The sequence below is a fragment of the Coenobita brevimanus genome, chromosome 62 (genome assembly GCF_032717465.1).
Source record: "Coenobita brevimanus isolate Jiangsu-jjx chromosome 62, ASM3271746v2, whole genome shotgun sequence".
Classification (NCBI taxonomy): Eukaryota; Metazoa; Arthropoda; class Malacostraca; order Decapoda; family Coenobitidae; genus Coenobita; species Coenobita brevimanus.
This window is the reverse complement of record NC_137015.1, coordinates 31,517,806-31,532,100: the sequence shown is the minus strand read 5'-3', so window position 1 is coordinate 31,532,100 and position 14,295 is coordinate 31,517,806. Positions and strand designations below refer to the sequence as shown.

Here is a 14,295-nt window from a genome sequence, read left to right as displayed (position 1 = left end):
TATAAGACTGCTTCCTTCTATGATGCTCTTGTATCGAATTAAACATAATATCAGTAAGAGATCCCAGCCTAACAAGGGTTTTTGAATTTCCATATGAGACAGACGTCTGTTACAATGACTCAACAAAAATCATGCTAGCCAACATCTCCAATATGATTCCCTTGCTAGTGACTGGATAGCAAGTGATTATTATTGCCTTTCTGTAGGTTAGCAAGGAGTTCAGAAGTGATCATGTTCTGAGAGATGGGGGAACGCTAGGTGCTAAATTGCTAAACTGCTAAAAAGCTGCAATTTCAGACAGTACTGTTTAATGTTGCAGTTGTTTTTCCCATTTTTCAGTAACGGTAATATAAAACTGTTTCCTTCTATTATATTCTTGTCTCAAGTGAAACAAAATATCAGTAAGAGAAGCCAGCCAAACAAGGGTTATTGAATTTCCATATGAGACACGTCTGTTACAATGACTCAAATGTCATGCTAACCGTCATCTCCAGTATGATTCCCTTACTATAGCCAGTTTCACGGAGTCAGAAGCACTGATTTTGCCAGCCGAGGACATGTGGATTTGGTAACACTGCGCGATGCACTCAGGCGGTGATTGGTCAATTTCCGTTTTGTTTGAACGTGCACCAAATTGACTTTGTATTCCAACCAAGGCCCTACTGATTTGTAAGATACCAGAATATACAGATAGAAAGTAAAGCAATGCTGTATTTAATGATAAATTGTTTCGTTTTCGTTTCGTTTCGTTCTTAAAGGCTCCAACATGCTTGCATGTGTGCCTTTTAAATTACTAGAGATAAACCTGAATGACAATGATAACAAAAACTAACTAAAGTCGCTACTGGATGCATACGGACAACAGTCAGCGACTGTGGCAGGAATTCAGACGTTCATAGCAAGATGGTTCCGAGGTCCTGTGAAGGCTCGAATGTTTTTCTCACCACTGCTACACAGTGTCACAGTCTACACCATGCCCTTCATTACCTCATCTGCTAATATACAACCTGACCTTAGATACGCGTAGCTTAGTTTCTAATAACGATGATCTGTGTGAGCGCACACACACACACACACACACACGGGTCGCCGACAGAGACGGACCTCTTCCAGGATCGTGGGGAAATAATCGCTGAATCACCGACGAAAGGAAGCTGAGCCTAATTGTGGCTGTGTTAATGAGTGCGTGAGTGGTGGTCCCGTCAGACAGTAATAAAAAAAAAACGGTGGTTTCAGTCATAAAAGGGACAAGATAAAGTGAAAACAGAAAGTCTCCATATGGCTGAATCATGGAGGAAACGGACGGTGCATTGTTTACGATCAGTGAGAAAGAATTTGAGGCCTTTTGTGAAGAGGATGTGGGAAAAGGAAGTATTAAGTTGAACCAAACAAGAATAGCAGGTGTAAAGAAAACAGCGGAGACGAATGACCAGGAGATAAAAACGGTATGGGCAGTGATTAAAGAGTTACAGGAATGGACCATAGAGGAAAATGAGATCAAAAGTTTAAGGAGTACGCTGGAAAAAATCTGTACACGTAGTGACGAACAAGAAAGGGAAGTTACTGAATTAAAAGTGAACAATGAATCAGCCTTGAATGAAATAAAACAGCTTAAGAGGGAGAATAAGAGGTTGGAAGAGGAAAGGGACATGATGAAAAGCAAACTAGATGAGTATGAATACAAATCAAGAATACAGGAAAAGCACATTAAAGAAATCAAGGAGCAACATAAGGGGTGGGAGAAAATTCAGGAAGAGGGAAATGTAAATTTGAGACAGATTATAGACCCACAAAGCAAAGAAAAAGTGGAGACGGAAGTGGTTCGGGTGCTGAGAAGTAGAGAATCCTTAGTTAGAGATGTAGCAGATAAGAAAAAATGTATAATAATTTCAGGAGTTAAAGAAAAACATATGACAATAAGATCAGAAAGAGAAAGAGAAGAACTGAGTAAGGTTAACCCCTACACTGCGGGCTTGTTTACCAATGACTTGCGTGTGCCGCGGGGTTATTTGGGCTCCGACAGACTCTCAAAAAATATTTGCCAAAAATCAGTTATTAGTCCTAGAATAATAAAATTACATATGCTTATGGCACATACCTTCAGCTTTCTCCTGGAATGATTGTTGAGCCTTCGTTGGTTACCGTAGGACTTGTGGAGACCTCTGAAGTAGGGTAACGAAGTCTCCACTTTACACTTCCCAACAACCCGTAATATGATTACCACAGCCAGATACAAACACTATAAACACTATTCTACAATTTTCAAGTAGTTTGAGATCCATACTCAAAAAAAAAAAAAAAAAAACTGTGAAAGCCATGGAAATTACGAGCGCGTCTGATCGTCGCACTGGCACTAGTTCGCTTTTGTTACTCTGTCATTTATTATTCATAAAACCCCTCACACTTTATATTTCTATTACTATATAACACTTATATATATCTACAGTCTTTATCCATAAGTTTCCTTCAGTAGTATTAGTTTATTGTCACTGTAGGGATTCAATTTCTTTCAGTAAAATACGTAGCATTCACTTTCTCGTCCTGTATACTGGCATCGTGAGTGAATGTCACTTTCATCTTCACTCTCATAACTCATAGCATTCAGACATGCTAGAGTGAAACTTTCACTTTCATTACTCCTAGGGTATGTACTCGTATTCTTATACTACTACTCATTTACATTTCTATTTACGTTCTCTATTTTATTTACGTTATTTACATTTCTATTTTATTTACACTGTGTTGTGCACTGTCACTTGAAATAACTAATAAAACTATTTTCCATTGTTCACGTATATTTACATTCATTACTTTCACTTGCTGTTTACACATTATTTACACATTATTTATAATTCCACTTGCACTGTTTTACTCAATAGAAAGATCGTAGTCACTCTTTTATCAATTGTCAGCCCTTTACCTCTTTCCACACGAGGTTTAGTAGGGGGTAAAGGTCACAGGGCCATTTGCATGGGGGTGAAAAAAGGCCTTGAAGTCAGCAAGAAGAAACATACGTACCCTCACTTCGGAAGATGAGAGTAAACTGATAACGGAGGGCCAGCGTGGAGGCCTGCTTAGGGGTTATTCAGAGTTACCAATATTGGTTCTTGAAACAGCTAAGTCTAGCACTGATATGATTGGCAGGAAATCTAGACAATACATTATAAATTTGGTAGTTCCAGGTGAATGTAAATATCACTTAGGCTTCTCCCTTCCCTCCTTACATGTATATTTATTACGAAAATAGATTATACGGCATATTTCAAGGGGAAAAAAACAGCGAAAATTAGCGAACGAGTGCACGTGAGGTGTTGTCAGGTGATAATTAGCCAATTCCAGGTGTATGGCACTCTCACTTACCTTATTTCTTTCTTGTATATATTATTTGGTATAAGAATAGGACATAGGGCTTATTTCAATGGATGAAATCAGTGAAAAATTCCAGGGAAGATTTACTTAGCGTAGCACGGCCGGGCAGGCGAGAGGATAGGGTAATGGAGGGGGGGTAGGGAGGGGAGTCAAGAACGGGGAGAAATGGCTAAATTGTCAACAATGGATGGGAGTACAGATGAGATTAGGAGTGCTGACTAGTGTTGGACATTGGCAGTAGTGATAGATGATACAAGCCCCCACTTGGAAGCCCGGGTGAATTCAAAATAACACAGAATCACAAAAGCGACGCCCCGCGGTATGATCCCTTGCTCCCAAGCGTCACGAAAGTGACGCCCCACGGTTAAGGGGTTAAAGAAATAATATCAATAATCATGGAGGAAAACAACGAATTCAAGAAGAGATTGAAGAGGTGTTTAGGTTGGGAAAAACAAGGAAGGAGGGGCAAGGCCATTGAAGGTAAAGTTTAAGTCCCAAGCAACAGCTAACGAAATTATCAGTAGAACATGGAACCTATCGGATCAGGAAGGGTTTTAAAATGTTTGGATAAGGAGAGATGCAAATGAGGAAGAAAGAGTTAAAATAAAGGAGTTAGTAAAGGAAGCAAAGGTAAAAAACGAATAGAGAACGGAGAAAGAGAAGACAGTGTTTTATTGGAGAGTCATGGATCAGAAGTTAAGGAAGTGGTACCGGCGGAGAGAAGGAGAAAAGAGGGTATAGAAAACATAAAAAATCATTGGAAGGTGGCATATACTAATGTTGATGGTGAACTCCTAGTGGCAGGGATCTTTGACCTCCTTTTCTTTTCTTCTGGTCCTAAAATTTCTCTCTTCCGTCGGTTCAAAGAGTTCTGGAACAAAATTGATACAGATTCCTTCGATCCCTACGATGACGACCTAGATGAAAAATCTCAGTCATGGTTTGCCAGCAGAGCCGGGGACATTGAACACTTCCTACTTAGCCACGTGGATCGTGCGCAACCTCGTGATGACTACCTTGAGCTCCTCCAGCTGTCTCTGGCTATCCTCAGCAAGAAGCCAGCACAGATGACCTTTCACCGTCCAGGTGCCTATCACAGAGCACGTTCAATGGCCAAAGGCCTTTACTGCCTCAAGATCTTCCTTTTCTGAAATCAACTGAAGGATGTAGTCTCCTTCCCCTTCACATGGCATCAAAAGTGGGCCATCAAATGCATCTGTGTCTTCCTCGTCACCATCTATGTGATGCACTGGTTTGAAGCCCCAAATGCTATCAACGCTTAAATCAATGAAGAAGATTGAAGAATTCAATAAGCTGGATCCCACTGTAGCAAACACGGCACTGGACAAAGTCAAAAGCCACCTCTGGTACTTCAGTGAGGACCTGGCTCCAATTGCTATGTATTCTGACAAAGTCTCTGCTGACGAAAAGCAGGAAATGCTGAAAAATATGACCACAGCACTGCCGAGAAGAAGGGTCTGTGCCATTTGAACATGAAGAAGATTGATAAGGCATCAGATCTGAGAATCTCTAAGTCTGTCACTCAGATGTTGAAAAACCTCTTCCAGTGTTTGAAGCTGGATACTCCAACAAGCATCAATGACCTCTGCCCCATTCCTGATGTCATGGCCCACCTCAAAGTGGTCAATGATGCTGCTGAGCGGACAGTCAAACTGGCAATGGACTGCAACAGTGGTCTGACAAAGAATGAAGAAGATGAACAACCGATCTTCCATGTTGTGCAGCACCACAGAGCCCTCTACGACTTGACCAAAAAATCCCACATGTAATAAACTGATTATGCCTGTTGTAGAGCTCAAAAATATTGTTTCTTTTTGTACCACATTGTTTATTTTTACCTTTCTTCATCATGCCCTCCATGTACTCAGATCAGTTAAATTTACAGAATGCACGGGTTGTGAGGCACAACTTTGCATTGATAAAAAAACATAAATTTTTGCTTGAATGCTTTGTTTGTAAAGTGGAATCGATTGTATACTTTGCCCACCCAAATATCCATCTTTTTTTTTTTTCTCCCCTGTAGTTGCTGAACACCCTACAGAGGGCTCTTGATCTTTGATTAATCTTACTTCGATATTTTGTACCTCGATTGGACTTGCATGCTTGTCTAAAATTTGTGCTTCAATTTCAAAAGTCGTGCTTCGATCGCTCAGGGCAGGTTGCGAGCGCTAGTCGATTCTCATCTGTTCATCTGTCATGCCACCTACCGGCCACTTGGTGAAGCCTGCCCTCATTCAAACATTTGAAATCTTTTTTGTGATGAGGGAGGCATTGAAAGCAACAACAGCAGTGACCATGGTGACTGGAACAAGGACAAGGAAGCAGGTGTTCACTCCAGCGGGATTGGGTCGAGCGAGTGATGGCATCGAGGGTGGCAGTGGTGGCTGGCAACAATGACTCAACCACCGCCTCGGAACCGGTCGGGACAATTCACCGTCAAGTCAGTTCGCCATCACAACAATAACAAGACAATTCGCCGACATTAATGAAGACAGCTATGGGTGACGCTAGAATATAATTCAAAGGTGACTACAGCGAGGAAGAAACAAGTTAATTACTGACTAACCCCTAAACCGCGGGGTTGTTTTTGCTTGACTTGAGTGTCTCGCGGGCATATTAGCGCTCCGACAGACTCTCTAAAAATATTTGCCAAAAATCAGTTATTAATCCTAGAATATTAAAATTACATATGCATATGGCACATACCTTCAACTTTCTCCTGGGATGTTTGTTGAGCCTTCATCGAGTACCGTAGGACTTGTGGAGACCTCTGAAGTTGGGTAACGAAGTCTCCACTTTAAACTTCCTGACAACCCGTAATATGATTACCACGGCCTCATATTATCACTAGAAACACTATTCTATGATTCTCAAATAGTTTGGAATCCATACTCCAAAAAAAAAAACACTGTGAAAGCAATGAAAATTACGAGCGCGTATGACCTTCCCACTTGAACTCTTTCGCCGCTGGTGTTCTGTCATTTATTATTCATAAAAACACTCACACTTTATATTTCTATTACTATATGACACTTATATACAGTATATCTATGGTCTTTATCCATAAGTTTCCTTCAGTAATAGTAGTTTATTGTCACTGTAGGCATTCAATTTTTCTTTCAGTAAAATAAGTAGCATTCACTTTCTCGTCCTGTATACTAGCGTTGAGAGTGAATCTGTTACTTTCACTTTTATAACTCATAGTATTCATACATGCTAGAGTGAAACTTTCACTTTCATTACTCCTAGTATATACTCTCGTATTCTTATATTACTATTCATTTACATTTCTATTTACATTCTCTATTTTATTTACATTATTACATTTCTATTTTATTTACACTGTGTTATGCACTGTCACTTGCAGTAACTTATAAAACTATTTTCCACTGTTCACTTATATTTACATTCATTGCTTTCACTTGCTGTTTACACATTATTTACATTTCCACTTGCACTGTTTTACTCACCAGAAAGATCGTAGTCACTGTCTATCATTTTCATTGATAAATTAGCCAGTTCACGTTCCACAGCAGTCACTTAGCCCTTTACTCCTTTCCACACGAGGTTTAGTAGGAGGTAGAGGTCACAGGGCCCTTTGCATGGGGCTAAAAAGCGGCAGAATTGGACAGGTGCGAATCCGACGTGCTTTCACCTTGAAAGACGACAGTAAACTGAATACAGTGTGGTGGCCTGCCTAGGGGGAGTGCAATGCTGCCAATGTCAGCTTGGTGACAGCTGCTAATATAAGCGCTATGAAATGATTGACAGGAAATCTAGACAATACATAATAAATCAGGTAGTTCCAGGTGAATGTAAATATCACTTAGGCTTCTCCCTTCCTTTCTTATATATATTTTTATTACGAGACTAGATTATATGGCATATTTCAAGGGGAAATAAATAGCGAAAATTAGCGAACAGTGCACGTGAGGTGTTGTTAGGTGATAATTAGCCAGTTCCAGGTGTATGGAACTATCAATTATCTTATTTCTTTTTTGTATATATTATTTGGTATAAGAACAGGGCATAGGGCTTATTTCAATGGATGAAATCAGTGGAAAATTCCAAGGAAAATTTACTTAGCGTAGCACGGCCGGGCAGGCAAGAGGAGAGGGTAATGGAGGGGAGGTAGGGAGGGAAGTCAAGAACAGGGAGAAATGGCTAAATTGTCAACAATGGATGGGAGTACAGATGAGATTAGGAGTGCTGACTAGTGTTGGACACTGGCAGTACTGATAGTTGATACAAGCCACCACTTGAAAGCCCGGGCGAATTCAAAATAACACAGAATCACAAAAGTGACGCCCTGCGGTATGATCCCTTGCTCCCAAGCGTCACGAAAGTGACGCCCCGCGGTTAAGGGGCTAAAGGTGCAACTAATAAATAATACCCAAAGCCTACACTACTGAACACTGATTTTGATGGATCACCCTGAAATAGTGTTATTAAAGTACTAATTAATTAATAATAAGTATATTTATAAAATGACGGGGAAATGTCCAGGGTGTGTATTGTCCTGACGGGGAATCGTCCATGCTTTGACGGCGAATTGTCTGATGGCGAACTGACAATGGTGAATTGTCTCAGCAGCCAACGCTCTACCACATAAGCTTCATTCTTTCTATATTAAAGTGTGTGGAGCCTGTATTTCTTGCTAATAGTAAGGACAAATGTACTAAATATAAGCAAATATATGGTTGTGTTATGATTTTGGGTGGGTATAAGTGTATACGTAAAAGTTGATGTAGGTTCGTCGGCGACACGCCGGTCAGTTTTATTTATTTTCCATAAGTTTATCAATTCGCACTTCGTTAAATCCCATTTCGATCTTTTTTTTTTTTTGGTCCCAAAACCGATTGAAGATTGACAACCTTCTGTAATGGGCATCTAAGTGAATGGTTCACGATAAAGTGGGTGTGCGACAAAGCTGTGTGATGACCCCATGGTTGTTCAATATGTATACGGATGGGGTGATTAGAGAGGTACAGGCAAGAGTAATGGAAAGGCGGATGGCACTGGTAATGAATGGTGATGGGTAGAATATCTCATATTTGATGTATGCTGATGATGCAGTGCTACTTGCAAATACCGGACAAGAGCTTGGTAGACTAGTGCAGAGCCTTCTAGATGTCTGTGGGCACTGTACTTTTGTACTTTGAGAGTAAATATAAAAAAGGGTAAAGTGATGGTTACTGAGAGAGAAGGTGACTCCCAGAGTGATATTACAGTGAATGGAGAGAGACTGGAATTGGTGAGAGTTCAAATAACTGGGTACAGTGATAGAAAAGAGAGGAAAATGTGCAAAAGATGTGGAAAGTTGAGTGACACACGGAAGAAAAGTAGCCGGTGTTATGAAGGCCTTGATCAGAAACAGAGGCTTGAGTGTTGCAGCTGCACGAGGCTTACATGAAGGAGTGTTAGTGCCACCTTTAACATATGGATGTGAAACTATAGTGTGGCATGAAAATGAAAAGTCAAAAGTAAGAGCTGTGGAGATGTGACTGCTGAGGAATGTATGTGGAGTACAGAGAGTGGATAGGATACAGAATAATGTGATTCGTGTAAGATGCAGAGTGACAAAGTCTGCGGACGCCAGAATCAAAGAAAGTGTACTAAGATGGCATGGCCATATAGAAAGAATGGATGACAACAGAGTGGTTAAAAGGGTATATCTGAGTGAAACTGAAGGAGGAAGGAGGGGAGGTAGGTCAAGAAGGTGGAAGGATATGGCTGATGAGTGTGTGAGGATGAGAAGTATGGAAGCTGGTGAGGCTAAGAGACTAACAACAGATCGCGCTGGCTGGATGAATTTTGTGCGAGGAAGTGCATGACCAGGGATTTGGCACCTCTTTTTAACATGACAGCGTTTGAATTGGTTCTATCAGATAAGTATATGTGATGTTACAGAAAGTGGCAAAATTTTTTAGCCTATCAGAAGGAGCCAGAATTCCATGGGCCTGAATGATGAGTGAATAGAAGCGTGGCCTACTGAACTGGGCAAACTTTGGCTGTCTGGATGCTGCTACTCCTCACCCCACCCTAGGGTGGGAAAGGAGGTCCAGATGATGATGATGATGACATAGCCAGACACCATAATCCTGTAAGGGGTGGTCATTTGACTCTGAGTTAGTTGTTTCACAGGAATGGACACTAACCCTCCACCAACCCACTTGCTGACACATTGGGAACATGTGAGGCGTTGAGAATAGTAGTGATGTAAGCGCCACCTCGGACGATTTTCAGTTATGTACACCATTGTCTTCCCCCGGCCTTCCTCTGTCTGCGGCAACAACTAAACGGTCAGAATTCAACCCGGTAAATGGTCGAAAACCCTTTAACTTAGAGTGGTACCTGCGGCTCTACGCGCGTCACCCAAAAAAATGTTCTCAAGTTGACTCTGCCTAGCGTAAGCGCCACGGGCAGCCAATGGCATGAGGGAATTTGCTCCTGCCGTTGAGTTATTATAGCACTTTCTTCCTCCCGTGCCTGGACACACAACCGAGTAGTCAGAAGACAACTCGCAACACGGTCGAAATCCCTATAGTATTGAAGGTATAACCGACCCTATGGGCTCACCCAGAAAAATTGCACTCAGAGTTTACCTGCGTGAGCGTATCCGCCAGTGCCAGAAGACACGGGGCTGAGCAGCCAATGGGAGGCGGGAACGAGCTCCCGTGACTGATGACGCCCCGTTCTCGCCTCTTCCCTTCTCCCCGACCACCACAGTCGTCCTACCTCCTCCCTCCCCACCACACTGAAATTTATTGATTTTCCTTTTTTTCTGTGTGTGTTCGTAAGAACATTTGTGCCGGCGGTATGAGTGATTCAACGGAGAGTGAGGATGACCCTGGAGTGCCTCTAAGTAGAAAAAGAGGGCCCCAGTGCAGTGAGTGGCGGTCAAACGTGGTGAAAAAGAGACACAATCTAGGTGAAGCGTATGTGAGTAGGGTCAGTATGTGCAAAATCCGGTGAATTTACGTAAATTTTTTTTTTTTAAGATCTACCTATGGAGAAAAACGCAGTTAATGTGGCAATATTCAGATTGTGGTATATGAATGTATTACTGTATGGAAAGCCCTGTAATAGAGCTTCAATTTAAAAGAAACACGAGCTTCCTATCATATCCCACTATAAAGTTATCACAGTCTGAAGATTGCAAAACTTTAACTGCGTTTTTCTCCATTGTTTATATATGGCGTTTACGTCAGTACTATTCTCAACGCCTCATGTATGTGTTTGTCATCCAGTGCTGTGAATGGTTTCCTGGCTTAGGGGAAACCATTTGGCTTGTCCCTCAATGTAAAGCCATCTGAAAAGGAAAGAAGAGTAATAAAATGTGAAAGGACAATTGGGAGAAATACGACGAGAGGCGAGTCGACAGAGAAAAAGAATGATAAAGGTGAAGGATGAAGTAGGTAGCACTACATCATGTGAGTGGATGATGGTCACCACCAACTACCACTGGATTCTGTATAATATACTGAATTTCTCTGAGGCAACTCTGACAAGTGATCTAACATGAAGCGGTCCAACTAAGGGTACTGTCAAAACACCATAAACTTCAATACTGTTTTAATGGGAATATTGGTTGCATTGAAGGTAACTTAGGAATCAGGTAAATATATATATATATATATATATATATATATATATATATATACTCTAAAGTTTTAGAAATATCAAGGGTTACTGCATCGGTTTCTTTAAGTTGGTCAATTGACTGATGGATTCTCTGAGTGATAATACTGAATATGCCAACAGTGAATCTTTCATGGCCAAAACCATATTTTTTTGTCACTAATTAAGTTGCTGGACTGAAGATGTTTACCACCAATCTTACTACTGACAATCTCAAACATTCTACCAAGTGAATATGTGACAGATGTGGGTTTGTAATCAAAGGGATCAGGGTAACTTCCTTTTTCTGGAATAGGGATCAGGTTAACTTCCTTTTTCTGGAATAGGGTGGATGTTGGTTTCCTTCCAAGAATTAGGGAATGAATGAAGAAGAGAAGCAAGTTCTGGGGAAAAATTTTCAAAACTATGTGGGGAACCCCATTTGAACCTGGAGCTTTATTGGTTGGTAGATAGTCAAGAAATGATTTTACGTCTAGTCTGTATCTTTAGTGGAGCAATTTCAGAGCAGTTATTCTAGCAGAGGAATGTTCTGACTCTTTTCCTCTATGGCAGAATTTCTGGCAAACATACTGGCAAGAATGTTAGCTTCTCCAAGGGAGTCATTTACAATGTTGCCATTGGAGGATTTTAGTGGGGGAATGGATGATTATTTGTTAAAGTTACTACTGAAAGAACTAAGAGTTCATAAAAATATTCCTTGTCATTTGGATTATTTAAAAGTTTGAATGCTTGGTTATGAAGAAAGTTTCATTTAGCAAATCTTTTACTGCTTTTGCATGATGGCAATGCTTCTCTTGCTTAAGGTGGAATTATAAAGTTACAACTTACCATATTATTGGAGTTTGGTGCCCACTTCTTAAATATAGCCAGTGACAGTCCAGCATGCAACATTCCTGGGGTGGCGAAGACGACCATGGGGCCAGGATTGTCCATGTAGGATTTGTCAAATGGTTTGATGTGCTTAAAGTCAAACATGTTGCGGTGGACAAAGGTGCGACGAATTTTCTGGTTGGTCCATGTGATAAACATACGGTAGTATTTGTTGGCCTGGGGAGGTTGAAGACCATAAGATGTTTTGGTAGAGACTGAGGTGTTAGAAGAGAGGAGCAAAGATACTTACGGCTATATTTCTCAGACTGAAATCATGAAGGTGTAAGCAAAGTCCCTAGCTCTGAAAAATTTACAGTCACCTGTGAAACTCATGAGATTACAGGAAGTATGGCTCCTATACTTTGCTACTGAATGTATTCCACAAAAAAACATGCCAGATAACAACACCTACTGCCACTGCTTGCTAACTTATAAACAACTGTCATAAACTGAGGGCACTATACTTTGCCCACACAGTTTCAAGAATACAGCTGCTGATGAAAAAAAAAAAAAAAAAAAAAAAAGAGAGGTGAAGTACTAAAAGGTGTGAAATCCTTTGAGTTGGTTCAGTTCATAAACATGCGGCAGTCAATCAATCAATCAATCACCTAGCTTTATAATACAGAAGATACCAAGAGAAAGAACACAAAAGACCCAAGAAACAATAATGTATAGAACTGCTGAGGTGTCTCATTTATTTACCTATATTCAATCAAGCAACTGACTAGTTTTGTAACACAGTGGGTAATGAGAGAAAAAATACAAATAAATGTCAATACTGTATACAATACCGTATAGAAATGTCGTGCTGTCCTTTTTCATTACCTATATTTGTTCATTTGCTTTGAACGGTTTTGTATACTTTATCCAAAAGGTATCAGTGCATTCTTTGAGTGAAACAGTCTGACACCACAAGTAATGGCTATTGCAATATACCTTGTGATTCCACCTCACACTGGTAAACCTGCTTTCATGGGAATGCATAATATCACCTGCTTGTGATATTTCCTAGTCAGCACTGCTATCACATAAATACTCATAATATCCAGATTAATTTTCTTGAGCACTTCTATTATATTCATAATATCCAAATTAATTTTCTTGAGACACCTATAGTTACAGTCATCATTAGGGATATCATTGCCTTCCTCCTGTGCAGTACTTTTTGGAGCCAAAGTGCATGCTTCCACATCTCAGTTTTGTTCACCTGATGATGGTTCATGATACAGGACCTCTGGCAGCAACTCTGTTCAACCTCTGAACTTCTTAGTTCCTCTTGGTGTTCTACCCTCCACATTCATATCCATAGCTATTTTCAACCAAAAATATTCATCCTCTGTTCTCTCCACATGTCCAAGCTACCTTAATCTCCCCCTTCACATCTCATCACGAATGCATAAAATTCCCACCCAATCTCTCAGCTGCTTGTATATAATTTAGCTGTTTACAGCTCTTCAGTCTAAAGTTGCTGCAAGTTCTGGAGTGATAACACTTTCTACATGCATTCACTCTGTTGAAGCCTGAAATGTGCAGCCTTCATCACTTAGGGCACTAGCCGTTTTATACTGAGTACTGCCTGCATCCTCTTCACTAGAGGTAGCACCTGATGATGATATCAGTGCTACTGTTTCAGTGTCCCTTCTTTGCATATCTTCCATTCAACAATGCCTTTCAAGATTCTGCTCCCTCCTGTCTTCTGAATATACTTTTGCTGCAAGTGTTCCATGAATACCAACCACTGATCTTCTACCTCCATCTTGATGCTGAGCTAGCAAAAAAGTCCTTATCCTCAACAATGGTCATCATACAGAGAGCATCTGCATGAGCATCACCACCACAGCTACCACCACTACCATCACCACCACAGCTACCACTACCACCATCACCACCACAGCTACCACCACCACCACTGCTACCACCACCACCATCATCATCACAGCTACAACCACCACCACCACCACCATCACCAACACAGCTACCACTACCACCACACCATAGCTATCACCACCACCACCACCACAGCTACCATACCACTTTCACCACCAGAGCTACACCACCATCACCACTGTCATCACAGCTACCACCAATACCACAAAAACTACCATCAACTTACAGCTACCACCTCCACCATCACTACCATCACCAACACCAATCAGCTATGACCACCTCCACCACCACCACCACCATCACAGCTACCATCATTTTCTGCTGAATAAAATCATCTGTTTGTAGCATCAATGAAGCAGAGCAGACCCTCAATTTAATGGACCTTGGCAGACCGGATGTCAGAGTTAATGGACACTACAAAGGCAACCGGACTTTCATTGTGTATAACAAACAATGTCAGTTAAATGGGGAACATTGGTCGCAATACATGTGTTGTAATAACAGACT

At 41.0% G+C, this 14,295-nt stretch overlaps 1 protein-coding gene across 1 annotated transcript in view; it reads right to left on the bottom strand.

Moving 5' to 3' along the window:
- Window positions 1-14,295, bottom strand: part of IntS11 (integrator complex subunit 11) — a 379,978-nt gene that overhangs the window by 204,195 nt on the left and 161,488 nt on the right. The window contains exon 8 of the mRNA XM_080275659.1: window positions 11,860-12,078. Within this exon, the coding sequence (XP_080131785.1) occupies window positions 11,860-12,078 (219 nt within the window). The remainder of the gene's footprint in view (window positions 1-11,859; window positions 12,079-14,295) is intronic.